General features: G+C 44.4%; 1 protein-coding gene across 8 annotated transcripts in view; it reads right to left on the bottom strand.

Annotated features, from left to right (window-relative positions):
* Nucleotides 1-23,688, bottom strand: part of OSBPL10 (oxysterol binding protein like 10) — a 287,316-nt gene that overhangs the window by 102,133 nt on the left and 161,495 nt on the right. For 7 of the 8 annotated variants that reach the window (XR_004971601.1, XR_004971602.1, XM_036332840.1 and 4 more), the window contains one exon: nt 18,803-18,951. The exons of the other annotated variant lie outside the window; for it this stretch is intronic. Coding sequence is in view for 5 of the 7 variants with exons in the window: in XM_036332840.1 (XP_036188733.1) it covers nt 18,803-18,951 (149 nt within the window). In the remaining 2 variants the exon portion in view is untranslated. The remainder of the gene's footprint in view (nt 1-18,802; nt 18,952-23,688) is intronic. 8 annotated transcript variants of the gene reach the window in all.

The raw sequence follows: 23,688 nt of genomic DNA on the forward strand, positions 1-23,688 counted from the left end.
AGCTGATATTTAAAAATTAAAATAAAAACTGAAAGGACACACGATGCAAAGTCAAACAAGGACAGAAGGAAGGTCATGGCCTGGGTGACCCGAGAGGCCTGCACAGAGACAGACTCTGGGCTGGGTCTCCCCACAGAGCAGCACTTAGGGCAACAGGAGAAGGGGGGACCTCCCGACAGAAGGAGCAACGGGACGTCTGGCTGAGGCCAGACGGTATGTGGTTTGACCTTATGACTAGACGCGTTCCCTTGGGGAGCCCATCTGATGCCAGGGCTTTAAACCACTTACACTCTGATTTATGACTTCTACATTTATAGCTCAGGGTCAGCCTTCTCTCTTGAACTCTGGCTTTGTGTCTCCAGCCGCCTAGTCGTCATCTTCCCCTGAGCTATCTGTGGCGGGTAGAGGAACAGAGCTGTCCTAGTCCCTGGAACCTGCGAACATGGTACTCTGTAGACACGAGAGTCTTTATAGACGTAATTCAGCTCAGGGCCCTGAGGTGGGGAGAGTCTCCTGGGTTACCCAGATGGAGCCGATACAATCACATGCATCCCTGAAAGGAGAGGGGGCGCTTCCCTGGCAGTGGAAAGCGATGTAATGGAAGTATGGTCAGAGAGATGCAACATTGCTGGCTTTGAAGATGGAGGAAGGGGCCACAAGCCAGAGACAGGGGGAAGCCTCTAGAATCGAGAGAGGGCCAGGAAACAAGTTCTCCTGGAGAGCCTCCAGAAAAGAACACGGCCCTGCCAACTGACTTTAGCCCAGTGAGACCGGCATCAGACATCTGACCAGCAGAACTGTTAGAAAATGTGTTGTTTTAAACCTGTGATCATTTGCTACAAACAGCAATATAAAATTAACTTATCCTATATAATAAAAGGCTAATATGCAAATTGTCCCCTCGACCTGGAGTTCAACTAGGAGTTGGACCGGGGGAGGGGCAGCCCGCCAACTGCCCCAGCCCCTCCCCCTGGCTGGCCCCACCCATCTCCCCCTAATGGGGGCAGGGCATGCTGGCCAACCGCCCACGGTCCCTCCCCCAAGCTGGACCAGACCTAAGGGCCCCAATTGAGGTGGGCTGGCCGGACCCCACCTGTGCACGAATTTGTGCACTGGGCCTCTAGTTATCTAATAAGAATATCAAACTTTGTATGTCCCAACCAGACCTTTCGATGCACACCTCCAAAATGTTATCCAACACATCCACCAGCAAATCCTGCAAATTACAACTAGATCTGATCGCTTCTCACAACCTCCACCACCCTGGCAGGCACAAGGCACGGTCATCACTCAACTCAGATTGCAACAGCCTCCCAATTACTCTCTCGTGGCCCCTCCTCTACTATATGTCTCCTCACAGTAGCCAGAAAGCATCTGATGTCATAAAGCAGCTTAGGGAACTGCTATGCTCAAAACCCTCCCCACCTCATTCAGAATACATTTCCAAGTCCTCCCTGTGGCCTGTGCGGCCCTATGTGATCTTGCCCCATGACACTCTCATCTTCCATCACACTCCCTTCCCTTCTCCACTCAGCCCCCACCAGCCACCTCTGGTTCCGTCATGACTACCTCAGGGCCTTTGTACCTGCTGGCATCACTCTTCTTCTTCCAGATCTGTGCATGCCTCACCCTCTCACTTCACTCAGATCTTTACTTCCTTGTCCCTGACCAGGGCCACTTCCTGGCCACCACCACCTCCCTCTGTCACTGTTCGCGCCTCCCTAGTTCTACTTCTCTCGGCATGGATCACTCTCAATGGTATCTATTGCAGACCAATTTATCGTATCTTCCCGTGGTCGAGCGTCAGCTCTCAAGAACCAAGACTGTGTTTTGTTCACTGTTAGTGTCTCCAACAAAAATAGTCCCTGACACTGACGTATTAGTTGAATGAGAAAATGAAGGAAACACTTGGCTTTCCCCTTGGGAAGTGAGAACCACTGATGTTTTCCTATGAGCTGAAGTATGTAACCCAGGCCCCATGGAGATTAAACAATGGTATGGCCATGGGCAGGGGTGATGGGGCACCGAGGACCAATCAGGAGGACTCCTACGCAATGGTCCAGTGTGAGGGAGACCGACAGGCACCGGGGAGGGGGCGGTGAAACGTTCCATGTCCCTCCTTTTCCCTGATTCAGCAAATAGGCACAGTCAGGAACACGGACAGCATAGGGCATGGCCTCGGAGCCCCTGGAAGCTGCAGCCTTGCTCTGCAGACAGTGGTTTGGTTTGGGTTCCCATTTGTGAGACCCAACAGTGAGCTATATCACAGGGGCACCAGAAGCAAAGGGGAAAGAGTAAAGGTTGGTGGCAGGCAGATCAGAGCAGAAAGAAAGTACTAAAAGTGGCAGGGGGAGCCCGCAGCAAAACTGGCCAAAAAATATCTGCAGGTGGGTTTCCCTGAGGCCACCATGGGCAATGGAATACAACCAGGAAGGCTCGCAGGGGAAGGTAGCGTTCAGCCGGGAGGAAAGCTCTCACTACCCTCTCTCCCCTCCCCTCCTCTCAAACCCACACACACGTTACAAGGGTCCCACCACCAGCCTAACTTCTCTGTTTTGCCCACATCCTTTTAGTCATCCAGGCTCAAGTCCTAAAGGTTGGCCGACACACCTCCCCAGCACCCCAACATCCAGACCCCCACCTGGTCCACACACCCCGGCCTCTCCTTGTCCCCACTATCACAATCTAGGCCTTCGGCAGGGCATTGTATAATCCTAACATTGTGTGGATGGTCTTTCTGCTCTAGACTCCTTGGGTCACACCACTGAACGTCTCTGCTCTGAAGTCTTCAATGCTGTCCCAGTTCCCAGAGGAAACGAGCCACTCACTCAGCCCAACATTCAAGGCTTTCTTCCACCTGACCACTCTCGCTTCCCCTCCTGCCTCTCACCTAGCCTCGTCCAGCCTCCACGGACTACAGCACACGCATGCCCCCCTCCAGATGTGTGCTGCCCAATGCAGTAGCCACTGGCCACATGGAGCTATTAAGATGAAATAAAGTTTAAAATCCAGTTTCTCAGTGGCACCAGCCACACGTTAAGCACACCACAACCACATGTGGCTAGTGGCTACCCTACGGGTCAGTGTACAAAGAAAACACTTTTATCACCGCAGCAAGTTCTATTGGACGGTAGCATGCTACATCTTTAATGTCCTCCCAATTCATTGGTACGCCTTCCAACATGTGTTACTTCTTTGCAAAAAACAGCGCCAGTGCCATAATACATGTTAGGGCAGGAGCAATCCCGTCCTTCTCCCAAAACTCACATGTAAGTTTCACGGGTCCCCCACAGGTTACTGCTGTGCCTCTTAACTTCTTGGTAACATAAAGCTCAGTGAGAACAGATCACTTTGAAAATCTGAAATTCCTAATGAAGCGCCAAAGAATAATTTTACAAGCGTCTTCACCCCAGAAACAAAATGATGAAGGAATGATGTATGTGGGGTGTCCAACAGTAATAAAATGATTCTGTGCCTGAAAACTTGAATTCTCCTAGCTATGATTTGCTTCCATTGTAACCACTGATGCACGCCAAGAATAGAATTCTGGCTTTCTATATCCATGGTTTAAATTTATTATTGATTTATGCTTTGTGCTGGGTGATGGATTTCTTCTGATTCTGCAGATGGCAAATGCCTTTCTTTATTCAGAAAGTAAACACAATGGAGCTCAAATTGATGGCACCATATTAGGGCTAATTTCAGACTCTACACTTGATGCCATTAATTGCTGGACTGCCTTGCTTTTCCCCACAAATGATGCACAGTCACGGGCTTAAACGCTAAGGGAGGGACAGGAAGAAAGATGCAAAGCGATGTGGGTACGCACAGCAGCTCTGAGTCAGGCTGGCTTAAAGGGAGGTCGCAGACCTGCAGCCGCAGGTAGGGAACTTGATAGGAATGCAGAGTCAAGGGCTCCAACCTGTGTATGCTTGTTTGGGGGCTTTTTAAAAATATATATTTTATTGATTTTTTACAGAGAGGAAGGGAGAGGGATAGAGAGCCAGAAACATCGATCAGCTACCTCCTGCACACTCCCTACTGGGATGTGCCTGCAACTGAAGTACTTGCCCCTGACTGGAATCGAACCTGGGACCCCTCAGTCCACAGGCCGACGCTCTATCCACTGAGCCAAACAGGCTAGGCGACTTTTCTTTTTTAATTGAAGTACAGTTTCTATATGGTGCACTGTACAGACCTTAGTGTATAGTCCCATGAGTTGTGACAAATGTATCCCTTTAGATCCAATTAAAATTTGTCACCATCTCAACTATTTTTTTAAATATATATTTTATTGATTTCAGAGAGGAAGGGAGAGAGAAATAGAAACATCAATGATGAGAGAGAATCATTGATTGGCTGCCTCCTCCATGTCCCCTACTGGGGATCGATCCACAACTCAGGCATGTGCCCTTGACTGGAATCGAACCCGGGACCCTTTAGTCCGCAGGCCGACGCTCTATCCACTGAGCCAAATCAGCTAGGCCTCAACTATTTTTAAGTGTGCAGTTCAGCAGTGTGAACTATATTCACATTGTTATGCAACAGATTTCTAGAGCTTTTCACCTTGCAAAACAAACTCTGTACCACTGAACAACTCCCTGCAGAGTCTTGTGTTGTTGTTTTTTTACCAAGCCCTCCAGGTGATTCTGATGCCGGCCAGCATTTGAGAAATACTGCTGCAATGATACCAGGCTATGGGGGCTTCTAGGAAAAGCAGAGAAAAGCAGCAGGTGTAAGAGGCCTGGCACCCTGGAAAGACAGTAGCAGATGTTGTTGTTACCTAGCTGCTTCCGAGTCCCCAAAGCCAATCCTGAGTGCCCGGTATAGCCACAGCCCTGTCTTAGATACTAGGGAGAGCCAAACACGGACAAATGGACAACTTTTCTCCAAAACGTGTGTAGTCACCACAAGTTGAATAAGAAAACTGTATTCTTGCCCTAGCCAGTTTTGCTCAGTGGTTAGAGTGTCCGCCCATGGACCGAAGGGTCTCAGGTTTGATTCCAGTCAAGAGTTACAGGCTCGGTTGCAGGCTCAATCCCCAGCCTGGTTGGGGCACATGCAAGAGGCAACCCATCAATGTGTCTCTCCCACTTCAATGTTTCTCTGTCTCTCCGCTCCCCCGCCCTTTCACTCTCTCTAAAAAGCAAAGGAAAAAAATACATACCTTGGGTGAGGACAAACAAAAAAAAAAAGAAAACTGTATTTCTCAACATTAGACCAGATTCTGGAAATTCCATTTGATGGCCCTAAAGCAGAATTGGAAAGCTATAAACTCTGAGTGGAAGAGGGTGATTGTATTTTCATCAGTGGCCGCACCGGTCATTTAATTCTGACTCTGAATTTTATCTGTCCACTTTAATCATTTATGCCTCTCGCTTGGCAATTCCCAGCGGACTCTCTGCACTGGAAATGTTGGGAGGGTACGATAACACAAAGGCAATAACCAGGGGCAATGCAAACCACAGAATACTTGTGATTTACAAGTCATTAGAAGCAAGAGGCATTTACTGTTCTTTGCAGGCAAAGGGGGACTGCATCATGAATAATGGAAAAAAGCAAAGTGCATTTAAAACTCTCCTGCAGACCATGGTCCTCTCCAGGCCACACACAACACATTCACCGTGGCTTCCTGTGTGCCAGACCCCTGACAATACACACTCAGCGCCCCTCAGCCTCTGAAAGACTCAAATCAGGTGGATCTGGGCCATTTCGCTTCAAGAGGTGGGTTTCCGGATTATCGTCTCCTGACTCTCAAAAGTTCCAATGACTTAGACACCTCAGTAGTTCAAGAGCTAGGAATTTCAGCCCGGCCGGTGTGGCTCAGTGGTTGAGTGTTGACCTATGAATCAGGATGTCACGGTTCGGTTCCCAGTCAGGGCACATGCCTGGGTTGTGGGCTCGATCCCCAGTGGGGGATGTGCAGGAGGCAGCCAATCAACGATTCTCTCTCATCATTGATGTTTCTATCTACCTCGCCCTTCTTTCTGAAATCAACAATATATATATTTTTAAAGAGCTAGGAATTGCAGAAACAACCCAAAGCTTGAGCAATTTTTGACAAACCAAGGAAAAAGCATCTAGGAGAAAACGGGACCTGGTGTTTTTATCAGAGGGAAAAAGAAATCAACCCAAAACTAAACCACCACAGTTCTTCATTTTACGATGACAAAGCCCCAATAAGGTTCTATTAAAGCTACAATCTCCAAATCCCACTCAATAGTTTTTGGCTCCAATAATAGGCATTTCTCTGCTTTTTAATTTGCATTATGTCCATTTTTTTCTAGCCACTGTGACAGAGGATATTAAAGGAAGGTTTCCCTGTACTTTATTAAAATGTGAATTGATGCTCAGTATTCTAAGAGGGTAATTGCAGCAATTCATATTTTTTTCATATTATCCCAACTGCCATAAAATCCGAACAAGGCTTACTCTGTCTTCGACTTTAAAAACTGTCACATTACCATATTGTGCTTCGCCCGGCTCTGAAATGCTTCATTCAGTGAAACTTCAAGGGGAAATCCGCAAGGCAGCTCTAACCATGCTAGGGTAATGTGAGCACCGGGCAGTGAGCACTATTAGTGATCGCGACGGTGGGGTTATTTTATTCGGCATAAAAAGAAGAGAGGAGATGTGAGGGTGTGAATAGACTCAGATAGGATCTACACTCTTCTAAACACGGAGCTCCTGTTTTTGTTTTTTTAGGTCACTCTGTGCACAGAATTCCCATTTTCCAGCATAACATCGCCCTGTGATGACTCTCGAAGCTCAGTTTTCTGTCATTTGCGCGAGCATTTTGACAAATGCTCTACTCTGGAACAGTAAGTCCTCATCCCATAAAACAGACCATGAAGCCCTCATGAGTTTGTAAGTAACCCATGCAATGTAATACTAGGTCTGAAATTAATATTGAACTGGGTACTTTATTATGCCATCCAGAATCTAGTGCAGCAGTGGGCAAACTACGGCCCGCGGGCCGGATCCAGCCCGTTTGAAATGAATAAAACTAAAAAAAAGGACTGTACCCTTTTATGTAATGATGTTTACTTTGAATTTATATTAGTTCACACAAACACTCCATCCATGCTTTTATTCCGGCCCTCCGGTCCAGTTTAAGAACCCATTGTGGCCCTCGAGTCAAAAAGTTTGCCCACCCCTGATCTAGTGTCTTTAGAACTAAAAAAAATACCACTTCTGCCATTTAATTTTTGACATGAAGTGCTTCATTTTTGAGAAATAAAAGTACTGGTTTTTGTTTCAGGTTGGTTTTTCTTGGTCAACCTGATCTAAAAAACTGCATAAAACTGCCTTAAAAACCAACAACATCACACTCTGGATGGAGACCAAGGGACCAGGACAGAACCACCATAGAGCGAGTCTCTACACATCTGCTTCAGAGCAAGAACTAAGACAAGGGACGGGGTGAGGGCAGCGGAAACAAGCGCTCCACAGAGCCAAGGCTCGTAATGAGAGGACTGTTTGATTCTCGCAAGATGATGTTTCCAGGAAGGATAAGTATATACCATTCAGCTCGTATACATTCCCGTAGCTGCTGTACCTCCCTACAGAACAGCCAGCTTTGGACAAACACAGAGCAACACACGGTGGCTCGCCCCACTGGGTGGTCCTAGACAGCAACAGACAAAATCCTGGAACCTCATTTGAAACTAATGCTAAATTTTGATGAAAGGATGTAAGTGGACTCTGATTCTCAATCCCATTTAAATGAAAAGATCCTTCATGGGAGAAGATTTTGCAGTGGTAACTGTAACTATAATCGTTGTCCATTACTTCTTCTTACCTCTAAAAGTGCAGCCAAGAAATGGACAAAATAGTGCCCCACATCATGACGAACTAATTGGCTTCATATAAAAAAATTCTTATAAAACAGTAATTTTTAAAAGTCCAAGTGAATTGGAAAATGTGCAAAGGCTATCAACAAGACATTGAAAACAGGAGAAATACAAGTGGTAATAAATATATGAAACATATTCTGAACTTCATTCACAATTTAAAAAATAGAAATTAAAATGAGATGCCATTTTTCTTCTTAAAAAAAAACAAACAAACAAAACCTGGAAAGAAAATAGGAACGCGGTAGCCATTCCTAATGGAAATAGCAGCCCCACACATTGCTGCGGGAGTATAAATTTGGCTCACTCTTGGAGGCAATTTGGCAACACTTAGCAAAATATTCAATTTCCACACCTGTCAACTGAATTCCACTTCAATTCCACTGCTAGGCAGTTTCCCTGTGTGAGATATATTTGCCTAACTGTAGAGTACCATTTCTAAAAGAAAACCTGGACAACCTGGTTAAATAAATTATTGGTTAAATTAGTTAAGGTATATGACTCCATGAATTATCATACATTCATAGAGGTGAATGCTTTGTAACTATTAAAAGGAATGCAAACAATCCCTGAAAACTGACATGGAAAGATATCTACGACACACTTAAATTAAAAATTAAAAAGCCACATTCTAAATACATTATCTATAGTGTGATTTCATTGCTGTAAAAAAAATTTTTTTAAAGAATATAGATATGTTTTCTGTGCAAATAAACTCCCCAGAAGAGACACACTGGCCCCTTGTAGGCAGTAACATCAGAATGAAGAGGTGAAAGAGTGGACTTTCACGTCTGACTTCCTAAAAACCTATGCTATACTTTTAATGCAACAATTACGTTGTTTCACAATAATTTTTAAAGTCCTTCTCCTCCCATTGCCAAGTTACTAAATCTATGAACTGTCAAAGATGACTTCATGGTTTCACATCTGGTTTAATTCTGAGGCTCTTGGGAGGCAGGGGCAGACTGGGAAAAGCAAGTGTGATGTTTCACTGTGATCAAAAAGCAAAGCCAGTTACGTTGCTCCCAATAACGCATCCAGCTGAGCTGACTGCTTTCTTCAAAGGGAGCAATTAAATGATTTCCTCTATTTTTAAGCCAGAGGTTAAACCCAGTTTTATTTCCATGGTACATCTAATACATTTGGTGACTGCTGACCTACTCACCTGCTGTGGTAGGCTGAACAATGGCCTAAAGATGTCCAAGTCCTCATTCCCAGGACGGTGACGATGTTAGGTTATGTGGCAGTGGAAAATTAAGATTGCTCATCAGCTGATCTTAAAGTAGGGAGATTATCCTAAATTATCTGGGTGTTCCCAATGTAACCACAAGAATCCTTAAAAGAGGGAGGCAGAAGAGGGAAGCCAGAAGGAGATGACTATGGAAAGCAGGGTCAAAGAGATGCAATGTTCCTGAGCCTGAAGACAGAGAAAGGGGCCAAGGAATCCAAGCCGTCTCTAGAAGCTAGAAAAGCCAAGGAAACAGATTTTCTCCGAGAGTCTCCGGAAAGGAATATAGCCCTGCCAACACCTCGACTTTAGTCCACCAAGACTTGCGTCAGACTTCTAACCTCCAGAACTGCAGGATCGTAAATGTGTGTTCTTTTAAGATGTTAAATTTGTGGCAATCTGTTACAGCAGCAATAGAAAACTAATACAGCCTACCTACACTTCCTATATTTCTTTATATAGACTTCCTCTTGTGGACAAACCTGGGGTATGCTGTGAAAATCAGCCCACTTGGGCATCCCACCTTACAGATGCCCAATGGCATGGGGCCGCACTGCCAACTCAGTTGGCTGATTTTTAGGACTTCCTGAGAGAGAACCCAGATAAGACAGCAGCAATAAAACTGCCTTGATGGTTATTTAGCGACATCTGCAGAAACCTAATTTGAGTAAGTTATTAATGAAAGTCCTTTGTAAATTATGCCCCATCATACCAAAAAATATAGCTGTCATCGTTTATACCCAAACTACTCTTTTGGAAGGCTAACAAAAAGAGAAATGAATTCATATTAGAAACCCAGAAGAGCATAAAAACAAATGATCTTCAGGATTTTTCAATATACTTCAAGCCCACCAACAGGAACAGGACAGGTAGGTCAATGAACAATTTGAATAAAGACTGACTTACTATTGAGTACTTGCTATGTACCAGATACTGAGCTGAACACTACAAATATATGATCTAATTCTCATAACATTTCCAACAGGAAGTTACAATGATCGTTACCACATGTCCACACTCTCACACCAAGTGCAAGAGCTTGGGTTCAACTGCTCTGTCAGCCCCCAGAGCAGGGACTCTACAGAGACATCATGCTAATCCCCTCCCCATCAAGGGACAAGTTACTAGTAAACTGACCTCTGCTCCATACCAAAGGGCTCCAGAGAAGCGAATGCCAGCTTCATCCCATGATCCTAGAAATGCACATTTAATTGTACCTCCCCAAAATCCCCCTGCGGCTTTGAAAAACATCTTTACTCATCTCCACAGCTCAATTATCTAAAACAAGACCTCTCGCTGACTTTTTTATTTTGTATTTTATGTTCTACCGATTGCCTCCTTCAAGGAATCTGTGTTCTGAAACGATATAAACAAAAAGCTTGCTTTTGTGAGGTGGGCACACTGATGTTTAGAAAGGCTTTCTGATAAGGCGCAGGGCGTGCCCGTGGTGACATCTATCCCTCACTTCTGGGCACGAGGAGCGCCTCTCACCTGGTTAAGAACCACTGGATCCCACAGAGCAGTATCTAAAACAGGCGGGTGTTTAGTCATCCTGGGCATGTCTACATAAGATCCCATTCTAAATAAAGATTTTCGCTCTAACATGTCATCATAATGGAATTTTTAAAAGGCATGTAAACATAAGCGAAGTCCCTTTCTCTTGTTTCCATTTCTTCCTTCAGTGTATAAAATCGGCATCAGTCTACTATGGGAAACCTTCACAATCCCCAAAGGAGGCATTTTCTCCCTGAATTACAGAATATATTTCTCTTTTAAGCCAGACTACCAGTTGGCTCTGCATTTTAGTACAGGAGCCACTGAAAAGAAGATATTTGAAATATGAAACACATTTTCCAAATAATGTCATTCACGGTGTAGGTCCATTTCCAGAATAACCCACAAAGCTCTTCGAAACTCGTAATGCGGGTTAAATACTATCCATTCAGTGTAAGGAGTTAAGATTCGATATTCTTGTAATATTAACTTTAAAATAATTACAAAATAGTCACACACAGTTCTTATTCTTCTTAAAGGAAAGAAATTCTGATGGAATCAAGTCAAATGTAAATAACGATTTGGGGCAATGTGAAGACCACTTCTATGATTTTAAGGATTGATACACTATTCTCAATGAAGTTTAATTTCATTTCCAAAAAGTTATGGTTTCTCTTTCCTCCATGGGACTGTATTTCCACCACTCTTCTTACACTAATTCATGAGGAGGCCATTTGCTGAGATTATCGTACCCAATAGAGAGAGCCACATGCAACATAAGGAAAATCCAGTGTCCACTTAGCTGGCTGTGAACAATGAATGACAGAGAAAAAGATGGCCGTGATAGGGTATCACATGACACCTGACCACACTTGTCACCTCACAGAGCCCACCCACTTCACTTGGCCCTTGTTGCCCTAAATCTATCTGCAGGGGCAAGGACAGCTATGGTCCAGGGGAGAGGGGGGACAGGACGGACAGCCACATAGCTGCTGGCCAAGTATGTTCAGGTGTTAGAGAAGTGGTTGTCTGAGTCTCATGTGCAGAGGGCCTGAAAATCACTCACAGAACACGGACACTTCTGCAGCGCTCTGTCGTCCTCTGGCTCTGATTCATCCCCACACACAGTCTATGATGCCTAGTTGCTCACACCTATCATGGTGTGACCAAAATTTTTTTAATTTACAATTATGATTTAGTACGCGGTAAGCCCCTGCCCCGCATAACTCGTAATCCATCTATAACTCAATTCAAACTGCAAAAGGGATACAGGAACTCATCGATTAATTCAGGCAGAGCCCAAAGTGCTGTGTATGTGAGAAAGATTTTCCTCTTTTCTTCAGCAACATTCTTTCCCCAAGACCATAAATCTCTGAGCGTTGACTTTCCATCTTAGGAAAGTGAACGTCATCCAAGGCAGCATATAAATCACCTTGAGAATAGTTATTCATCATGAGCAAATAAAAATATAAGCCAGGCAGATGGTGAAAGGCTCATTTATACTGGGAGAATTTCATGGGAGTAGGCAGGCAAGGCGGGGAAGCGGAGGGGGTTGTAAAATCGGAGGATAGATTTATAGGATGAGAATTAACACCCAAAACAACAGAATACTAAAAAGTATCATACCACATCGCTACCATCTCTTGGACGCTTCACCTCGGGTTCAGATCTGACTTCCTCCCTTGGCGGTAACAGGAATGAGAGGAAGGCAAAGAGAAGAGGAGGAGGAGGGCCAACCCATACTAAACAGTGCAGTGTGTGAAGCCCTTTTCATTCACCAGTTTCAAAGCGCTTAATCCTTTGGGTACGGCTGCAGGAGAGAAGAGATTATAGCACTTGGTGCTGATTTTTTTCATATGGCTCCAGCTCACAAATGGCAACTCTGAGGTGGCTCCCTCCCTAACACTCTGGAGAGTGTTTATGTCACAAAGCCACACTGGCCTGGGGGGAGGGGAGAGAAGGCAGCTGGTGACCCCTCCTAAGGCTACCCCCAAAGTCTTGCTTATTCCAATGCTGAAATCCATCTAGAGCCCCGAGATACCCTACTGGCCCCTGAGAAAATATGATTTGGGACCTTCCACTATATTCCACTTCTCTTATAAAGGCAACGCCCAGCCAAGAAAAATAATCTTATTATCACCCAGGTAAAGGAAAAAAGAGGAAGAGGAAGGGGAAGGGGATGGAGGAAGAACATAAAGTGAAATGAATCCCCCAAGCAGCATAGGAAATTACATTATCACACCTTGTAGTCATGAGTGCTGGCAAAACTAAGTTCAAGAAGCCCTTAAAAAATGCACATAGGGCCTAGCTGGTTTGGCTCAGTGGATAGAGCGTCGGACTGTGGACTGAAGAGTCCCAGGTTCGATTTCAGTCAAGGGCACATGCTTGGGTTGGGGGCTCGGTCCCCAGTGTGGGGCATGCAGGGGGCAGCCAATCAATGATTCTCTCTCATCATTGATGTTTCTCTCTCTCTCTCCCTCTTCCTTCCTCTCTGAAATCAATCCTATATAATAAAAGGCTAAAATGCAAATTGACCGAACAGCGGAGTGACCAGTCGCTATGATGTGCACTGACCACCAGGGGGCACTCAACCCTGGTGGTCAGTGCGCTTCCACAGGAGTGCCACTCAGCCAGAAGCCGGGCTCACAGCTGGTGAGTGGCAGTGGCAGTAGCGAGAGCCTCTCCTGCCTTCGTGGCAGCGCTAAGGATGTCCAACTGCGGGGAGCAGGCCTAAGCCATCAGTTGGACATCCCCCAAGAGCTCCCGGGCTGTGAGAGGGCACAGGCCAGGCTGAGAGATGCCCCCCGCCCCACAAGTGCATGAATTTCGTGCACCAGGCCTCTAGTAAAAATATATTTTAAAAAAGAAAGAAAAATGTACACAGGCTTATGTTTGTGTGAGATGGTTATGTTTGTTTTTGATTTTTTAACAAAGAAAGGAGGGCAGAAAAGTGCTTTTTTGCAAGATAGAAAGGAGCTCTAGTCATGGAAGGCACAACAGTTACAGCCCACCAGAGTGCCATAGAAACATGTCTTCCAATTCCATGTCATCTCACAGATGGTCATCTAGTGCTACAGGCCTCAGTTAGGCCTGCATCACATACCACCAGGCCCTACATGGTCTTGGCACACTAACCTGGAATCATCCCTTGTCTGAAAGCCATATAACATAATTACAGTAAGTCCTCTCTTAACATCCTTGATTGGTTCTGCAACTTTAACATAAAGAATATATCACAAAACCAACTGTACCACAGGCTAATTGTTATAAACAAGACTTAAATTCCTACAGCATCTCATCAACATTCTAACAAAACAACGTTAAACACGACAACCTTATTTTGAGAACCTGCTGTTTAACTATCGTGAAATATGCATGGAGTCAATAAGCTGAGTGCTTTAGTCAGCTCGGGTTGCCATAACAAAATAACAGAGACTAGGTGGTTTAAACCCAGAGCAGAGAGAGAAGGAACTCTCTCTCTCCTATAAGGCTACTAGAGGCCCAGTGCACAACATGGTGGTGGTGGTGGGGGGGGTCCCTCAGCCCAGCCTGCACCCTCTCGCAACCCAGTACCCCTCGGACATTCCTCTTGCAATCCGGGACTGCTGGCTCCTAACCACTGGCCTGACTGCCTGCCTGCCTGATCGCCCCTAACTGCCTCTGCCTCGGTCCCCACGGCTTCATCTGAAAGGCCGTTCAGCTGTCCGGTCTAATTAGCATATTATGCTTTTATTACTATAGATATGCATAAATCATAGACACAGACTATAGAGTGGTGAGGGCCTGAGAGGAGAGGTCCAGGTGGAGGAGGTCAATGGGGGAAAAAAAACATGCAAACAGGCGATATCTGTAATACTTTCATGAATAAACATAATTTTTTTAAATAAAGCTATGCTTCAAAGAGATAAAAAGTCTGTTCTCCAGGATTTGAGAAGGAGATGCAACCAAACAATCTGACAACAGGGTGGATGGAGAGTGGGGTGGGCAGGGGTAATGATATCAAACTCTAACTTACTTGTAACAAATTCTAAATGTGATCAACATTTCCTGCATAGCAACCATTTGGAATTACACTCTGTGGGGTTATCACAGAATTCAATCAAGTGATTTTCAACCATTACCAGTCAGTGACCGCTATCTCACTTCTTGGTCAAACAGTTGACAACAAATAAATATGCGTCAAATATTTTGAACAAACCTTTAAGATAGAAAATTTGTGTTAATGGAGTTATCCAAAGGATCAAAACAGCATATTACCTTATTTCAAAAATCTATCACCATGCCTCATACCCTTAATCAACATTTACCTACACATTTATTTGTCATGGAGATGAAGAAGAGAGAGATGATAATGGGTCGAGGGGATTCCACTGACCAGGCTTCAACTTGCACCTCTGAGGACTTCACAATGGCAGCACCACATGTTACATAGGTCATGCTAAGATGACAATTCAACCAAGGACATGAAAATTCTTCCTGGGGCAAAATTCAGCCAAATCGTTTATATCTGTGTCCTTCCTTTATTCACAAAACAATTTCCCTACCTTGAAAATGCAGTAATTTTCCAGACACCTGTAAGTTATTTTATGGTAAGCCAGACACAGAGGAGGGGAGTGCGACACTGATTTATAATATATATATATTTGGTCTTTGTTTGCTTTCCTGGCAGAGAGCTCCAAAAACCAATGGAATTTCCTAAAAGATGAGAGAGATAAAGGTATCTTTTGTTATGGTCTTGAGGTAACTTTTGGAAAGCCCCTGGGTGACCTAAGGATGAAAACGGCTGACTTCCAGAGAAGGGAGAAAGGCTGGAGATTGAGCTCAGACACTAACGACCAATAATTTAATCAACCATCTTTAAGCAAAGAACAGGAGCTTCTGGGTTGGTGAACACATGGAATCCTTGATGAGTGGTGCAAGTGGAGGGCAGGGAAGCCCCACACCCTTCCCCCAAACCTTGCTCTATGCATCTCTTCCATCATTTCCTGAATTATATCCTTTCTTTTTTTAAAAATATCTTTATTGATTTCAGAGAGGAAGGGAAAGGGAGAGCTAGCAACATCAATGATGAGAGAGAATCATTGATTGGCTGCCTCCTGCACACCCCCTATGAGGGATTGAGCCTGCAACACAGGCATGTGCCCTTGACCGGAATCGAACGTGTGACTCTTCAGTCCGCAGGCTGGTGCTCTATCCACTGAGCAAAACCGGCTAGGGCTATCTTTCCTTAATAAACCAGTAAATGCTTCTCTGAGTTCTGTGAGCCAATCCAGCAAATTAATCAAACTGGAGGAGGGGGTCATGGGAACCTCTGATCTATAGTTGGCTGGTCAGAAGCACAAGTGACACTGAAGTTATGACTGGCATCTGAAGTATGTGTGTGGGAGGGGCAGCCTTGTAGGACTGAGCCCTTACACTTTGTGGGATCTGACACTGTCTCCAGAGAGGACACCCAGTCTGTGTCCAATGAGAATTGGATTGAGTTTATTGCTTGGTGGTACACATTCTGGTACACACACACACACCGGGGAGATATCTCTTAATCTCTAATTATTATTCCTAATGACCTACCATGACCAAAACAATAAACAAAAAAAGAGTAATTACCATAATAACCACAATCTTAGTTTCCCAGTGATCACTCACATAGTAACTATATTCTCGATGCCAAAAGGGTTAAGGAACCTTCTCACAAAGACGTTTTAGCCGTTAGGAATTTCACTTCCTTCTTGGGTTATTTCTCCAAATTGCACAAAAGGGAGGCAACGGAAATACTTTTCTTTTTCTGACAGGAAAACTATTGGGTGGATATTACCAGCTTCTTTAACTCTTAAAAAAATATATAACAAAGCACAATCCCCTAAAATAAAAATATCGTCCAGGCAGCACTAGCTGTTTGGGTTGTGAGAATCATCTCCCAGAATTGTCACTGGAAAAAATGAGGGGAGTCTTCAAAAGAACTCTAATTCTCTCTCCTCAGAAAACCATCAAAACCCCATTCCAGCCCATCAAATCCTAACAAACAATATCTTATTTTGCTTTCACAACAGAAGGAAGGGCAAAAATGACAACCAGAAATTAATGCTTGGCCCTAACTTAAGGGGAAAATGCTCTCCCTAGTTCTTGCTCAAGGTATTTTTTTTTAAGTTGATGTTGGGAGCTAGTTACTTCTCGTGGACAATTAATTATATACTATCTCCTGCCAAAGGTACCGAACGGTGGGCCATAATTTTATGTAAAAAGAACAGACCTGGCCTCTCATACTTCAGGGTTAGAGGAAGAACCATCAGGGAAAAGAAAGGAAACACTAAGGAGGAGTCACAAAATAAGAAGACCCCCCAGTAGGAATACGTAAGCTTAGTAGGTTTTGCCTGAGAATGCTGCGAGAGGGAGGATCTAAAAAAGTACTGCTTGCCTGGCCCGCGTGGCTCAATGATTGAGCATCTACCTATCATCCAGGACTGTGGTCAGCAAACTCATTAGTCAACAGAGCCAAATACCAACAGTACAACGATTGAAATTTCTTTTGAGAGCCAAATTTTTTAAACTTAAACTATATAGGTAGGTACACTGTTATTAACTTAATTAGAGTACTCCTAAGGCTTAGGAAGAGTCACACTCAAGGGGCCAAAGAGCCGCATGTGGCTCACGAGCCGCAGTTTGCCGCCCACTGACCGACCAGGAGATCACAGTTCAATTTCTGGTCAGGGCACATGCCCGGGTTGCGGGCTCAATCCCCAGTAGGGGGCATGCAGGAGGCAGCCAATCAATGATTCTTTCTCATCATTGAAATTTCTATCTCTCTCTCCATCTCCTTTCCTCTCTTAACAATAAAAAAATAAATACATAAAAATGATTACTTAAGATCTAATAATTTACTTCTCTATGAATTTCTATCCAGAGCAAGAGTTTACATCTTTATTATGGTGTGAATCCCCAAAGGTTCTTTTCCAAGAAAATAAAGGGAATTGTATTTTTTAAACTCTTTAGCAGCAAAGCACCCCATCCTCAAAGGGCACCCCATCCTCAAAGGCCACCCCACCCAAGTATCTCCAAAGAGCAATACAACAGTGGGGCTCCTAAAAGTTACTCAGTTGCCAACTTACCTTCCAGTTTGCCTACACATCAGTAAGTGTTTTCAACCTGAAACTCATTATCCAGGTAGAGGCCAATGCCTGTCAATATCCCACAATCCCTATCCATTTCTTACCCTGCAAAGGCACCACATCGACAGCGATGAAATATCTGTAGGCAGGTTGATCCCGCCTCCATAAGAGCTAAGCTACCAAGACACTGTCGGAATACAATCATGTGAAGCTTGGAGAACAATTTCAATTGATCACCAAGGCCATTTGATTGAAGAAGCTGCTTTGGGCCTTTCAACCTTACAAAACAGTGAGTGTTCTAGAATTTTCAGGCTAAAGCGATTTCAATTAAAATGAAGAATAACCTTTAACACATGGTGAACGTGGGTCTCGGCCCAGGTCACGGGGTCATGTCAACAGGACACGAGCATCCAAAGAGAAAGGAAAAAAGCAAAATTTCCCCCTGATACAAAGTGAAACTGACAAAAGGAACCACGGCACCTGGCTTCCAGCTGCCACCAAGAGGCACAGGCAGTCAGGAGAGTCGTGTGGGCGGATGACTGGGTCCATGATGCCTGTCAGAGCCTCGCTGGTCGTTCAGATCTGCAGGGGCTGCTCCTCCTGACCAGGCAGGGCAGGGTCCCCCGCAGCCTGGACCTGGGCTGCAGTGCCACGCCGGGAAGGAGGCTCGGCCGCTGCCCCATGGACCCTGGCCTGGGTCTGTAGCATGCGGGAGTCGAGCGTGTGAGGCAGGATCTTCAGCACGAACCACACAAAGAAGCCATTATCCGGGGGAGTGACAGAATATATTGTAACTGCTCCCATCATGTCACCAGGCATCATTTTAATGGGCGTGTGAGAAGTTCTCCCACTTGAAGTTAAAATGACTCCCGTTTCAATGAAAAGGGGAGATGCCTCATTGGTAGGCTCACTATTCACCCACGGCAGCTGCCAGACACGAGAACAGACGTGCGCCAGGCGTGCGTGCACAGGGCTGGTATTTGTCTCTCCAGGCAACATTTCGCTTTATAATTTGTCTCCTCTTAAAACGGAGAGATGAGCAAGTTACAAATATAATTACTATATTTCTGAACAAGCGATAACACAGGCCACGGAGTGCTGAGAGAGGGCGGCTCGCTTACCTCTGGCTGTAAGGCTTGTTCATCTTCAGCAGTGTTGGGTACAATTGCCCAGGTTATGTTGGCACTGGCGGATGGCAAAGAGCCAAATGTCCCATTTTTCAGCTGCTCTGTGGAATGTGACTTGGGCCCGGGCCATCCCAGGATGTTTTCTGAAATAAAGACCTAGATTGATGCCAAGTATTTTCCAAATTAAACATTTACAGCTCAAGAAATATTTCTACCTGGTTGTACACAGAGACTGACTTGAAATGGGCCCACTCCTGAATGGCCTGTGGTGGATTTAAGTGAAGCTGGTTTTGAATGAGTACCAAGCGTAGATTCAGATTGTCTATGGATAAGCTCGCTTCTGTATAATGACAGTCTCAGAATCACCACAGGCTGTTTCTCTCCCCAGCCTTGAACACAAACAACTGACATTTTACCAAAGTTATGTTTTCTTTTCTTTTTTAAAAAACCTTGCCCAAGGATATGTTTATTGATTTTAGAGCGAGAGGAAAGGAATGGGGGGGAGAGAGAAACATCAATGTGAGAGAGAAACATCGATCATTTGCCTCCCGTGTGTGCCCCAGCCAGGGATCAAAGCCACAACTTAAGTATGTTGCCCTGTCTGGGAATCGAACCCGCCACCTCTTGGTGTACAGGATGATGCTCCAACCACTGAACACCCAGCCAAGGCAGAAGCCATATTTTCTTAAAGGTGTTTCTCTTCTTTTTGTAACAACAACAAAAAAATTTTAATGTTTACAATCAAAAATCAAATTTTATCAAAATTGGACTGCTCAAAATGTGGTATGAATGTCAGTTGATATGATGGCCACAGCTTAGATGTAGTCGTTCCAGTCTGTCAAAAAACACTTTATAAGCATCACTCTGGTAAACAGAGAGCATTTTCTAACCCTCTCCCAATCCTTGACAAAACAAAAAGACGTTTCTAACTCGAACGTCTTTTTAAGAGTCACGTGTTATTACAGAATATTTGTACATGCTTACAATTGGGGACAGGCATAACCAGAGGTGGTTTTGTTTTTGTTTGTTTGTTTTTTACCCCTTTAATAGCAATTCTGCCATTAGAATGAGAGTAGGTCTCAAACTCAGCTGGCCTACCCTCCGAAGATTCCATTTTCAGAGTAAACGTAGGGGTAAGTGAGGAAGAAAACTGTTGGCTGAAGCCGAGACCGCCTCGTGTGGACAAGGACTCAACCTTTCAGCATCGTAGATGTTCTATCCACAAAGCAATCGGATGCCTCAGCCTTTTCATTAGAGTGACTCAAAGGAAAATCTACAAATACCCCAAGCTTTTAATACCAGGAGGGGGGTCCGGCTGATGAAAACACAGTAACAGAGGCCATTGCAAGGGCTGCACACGTGCACAGTGCTTATGCCTGTATCTGAGTGTGTTCAAGATCATCCAAGCCAACATATTTTTATGCAGAAATTTTGCCTTCATGTCAAGCATTGTATCATATAAGTCCGCTGCTTGAAAGCCTCAAGTGGCTTCGCACTGCAACTGAAACACAATCTCAACCGCCTGCCTTGCGAGACTGCCCAGCCTCATGTCATTCCCTCTGCGTTGCTCTCTATCCTCAAGCCACGCTGATAATTTTTCCACTCCTCAGTGAGCCAAGTTCATTCTAGTCGAGAGCCTTTGTGTGTGCTGTTCCTTCTGCTCGGAGTGCCAACCCTCCAGGCCTATTTGCGGGAGAGAGGTGTCCTGCATAAATCCAGGGGCTGCCTAAATGTCACCTGCTCAGCGAAGCCCCCTGTGACCTTTCTGGCCACAGCAGCACTTAAAGGCACTCCCTGTCACATCAGTGAGTTTATTGTTTTCAAAGCACTTAGCACCATCTGAACTCACCCTGCTCTTTTATTAAACTAGCGTTTTTCTCTCCTCCCTGGAAGGTCAGTTCCTTGAAGGCAGGGACGTATTGCCCTTGGTTATGGCTGTGGCCCTAGAACAGGGGTAGGGACTGTATAAGGCCCTGGAAATCATTTGGTCTGGCCTGCGAAAGCATTAGGGGTGAGTTCCTAGAACCTACAACATGATCTAGCAAAGGGTGTGTACCTAATAAATATAGGGTGCCCCCCCCAAAGTATACACACAGTTTGCATAATTATAAAGGTGGGGTTTATTAAAATACATTTCATTTTCAAAACTGAGCTACCAGCTGTTAAAGTATGCATACATTTTTTGGGACACCCTGTATGTGCAGAGTGAATGAATAACTATTAAGATTTTCAGAGGTAGTAAATTCCAAAAAAAGAAAAAAAGGTGTGTTTTACAACCTCCTAAAAGTTAAAAATAAATAAGAAATGGCAATAAGAAAGACAAAGTAGAATGGTGGTTGCAAGGGGCTGAGAATGAGGGGGAATGGAAAGTCATAATTTAATGGATATAGAGTTTCATTTTGCAAGATGGAGAGTTCTGGCGATTGCTCACACAACTATATGAATGTTTTAAACACTACTGAGCTAGGTACTTAAAAATGGCGAAGACAGAAAAATTTTTGATATGTGTGTTTTACCACAATTTTTTAAAGGCAAAAGGCAGTCCTTGATGTAATTTAAAATAGGTGAAAACTCACAACACTAAAGTCAACTGCTGCAGGATGACCTAAGACCAGACTTGGGTGCAAGACAGAATTTGCCATAAGAAAGGTGAAAAGACGCTTCCTAGCAGTCCTGCTGACCAACTCCTGCCCTGAATCCTGGAGGTGCATTCAGATCATCAATACGGAGGTGCCACTTTTTTAACGTTTTATTGTATTACACAAGTAGTGCATATCCTCTAGATCAGTGGTTCTCAACCTTCCTAAAGCCACGACCCTTTAATCCAGTTCCTCATGTTGTGGTGACCCCCAACCTTAAAATTATTTTCGTTGCTGCTTCATAACTATAATTTTGTTACTGTTATGAATTGTAATGTAAATATCTGATACGCAGGATGTATTTTCATTGTTACAAATTGAACATAATTAAAGCATAGTGATTAATCACAAAAACAATATGCAATTATGTATGTGTTTTTCGATGGTCTTAGGTGACCCCTGTGAAAGGGTCGGACAAAGGCCAGGACAGGAGGATGGAAGGTAGCAATGCATGCTGGGGAATGTAGTTTTTTTATATACTCTGTGGATTCAGAGTATCAAGGAACCAGCGAGTGAGGACAGGAGAGAAGCTCTTCTCAGACCATTACAGCTCCTCTGATAAATGAGCACTGGGTGGAGAGTCTAGATAGACCAGTGTCATATGAGGATGAAGGAGGAAAACTCTAACAGAGCGAATGAAAAGGACTGTGAAGAGTAACAGTATCCTCAAAGGGCTCCCAGGAAGAATCTCTCTCTGAAATTTCTAATAGGTGTCAGAGAAGACATCAGGAAAAGTGTATCCACAGCACAAGACAGGATGAAATTGCCTCTATGAAACAAGAACAGGAAGTAAGAAGAAAGCTGGCTGAGGTGGAAAAGGAGATGAATGAGCTGTGGAATTATTATGAAGAAATGAAATTAATATAATTAAAAGGAACCCTGAAACTAGAAAAAAGTCGACTTGACGCTGTAGAAAGTCAAATAAGGCAGTTCTACTGGTGTGCAGTTGCAAAGGGCATAAAGACAGCGATCAGACCGGGGACAACAGAGACGTGCACAACAGAGATCCAAGAGACCCTGAAGGGTAGACATCAGATGGATGGAGCAGAAACAACAAGCGACGAGAGGAGTCGGGAAACGGAGCCTGAGCCAGAAAGAGAGCTGTGGGTGCTGCTGAAACCGTCCACCGCATTCCAGCCAGAGCTTGGCAACACTTTCTTAGGCTTTTAGGGACTGAAATTTCAAACACGTGCAAAAGCCGACAGAGAGAACAGTTTAATGAATCCTAGCCCATGAAGCTTGGCCACATTTTTAAATAACAAAAACCAAAAGAAAATGATTTTCAATCATTTAGGCAGAAAAATTAGACTTGTCTTAAAGGGGAAGAAAAAAAAAATCAAACCAGTCTTGAATTTTGCTACAACACTAAATGCCAGAAAATGAATAAATAAAGAGAAAACTGCGAGTAAATCTACAGATTGGGGGTGGGGTGAAGGGCTTGGGGGATAATGCTCTTCCTCGGCCAAATGATCTTCCCTCTGCTAAAAAAGAGCCTACATTTCCTGAGCTCTCGCTAGGTGCCAAGAGCTTTACAATTTACATGTGTTAACTCATCTAATTCTAAGGCAACCCATAAGGCAGGTCCTACGATTATGCCCAAAAGACAGGTAAGAAGCAGAGGCACAGAGCCAGGTAAGTGGTAGAATTAAGATCAGAGCCCAGACCCTTAAACTCTGCACTTTATGCCTTTTTAGCAGCACTGAAGAGGCTCAGAAAACATTCACCATTCTGGTGGGTAAGACACTCCCGGAGGGCATATACCAATACATAACGAAAAGTGGCAGAATTAAGAACTCAAGGCTGGAGAAGTCACATATAAAAGGACTAGTGGTGAGCAATGAACCCAGTTAAACAGAGCTGAGCAGGGCTGGTACGAGGCTAAAGTAAAGACACGCTCCCATCAGATGTAAAATGTAAAGAGCCCCCAAGACACTCAGTAATCAGATCAATGATATTTTCACATAATATTTTTAAAATAAAAATTAATGTGCCCCCAAATAGTACAGGACTTTATCTCACTTGCCTCACCGTAATCCTCACCCTGTTGAATCCTGTTATGTAAAATTTTAATATTCTCATTCCCTCTCCCTCTCTCCCCTTCTCCCTCCCACTCCCTGTCTCAAGAATTTTAAAAAGGCCACACTCCCAAGTAGCCCAGCCTTTTCCCGTTCTGATGCAGCCCTTCGTGCCTTTCTGCATAGAATCGGAGGCTTGCATCTCAGCTGGGAAGAGAGATGGCCG

Source organism: Myotis myotis, unplaced genomic scaffold (genome assembly GCF_014108235.1).
Source record: "Myotis myotis isolate mMyoMyo1 unplaced genomic scaffold, mMyoMyo1.p scaffold_m19_p_13, whole genome shotgun sequence".
Classification (NCBI taxonomy): Eukaryota; Metazoa; Chordata; class Mammalia; order Chiroptera; family Vespertilionidae; genus Myotis; species Myotis myotis.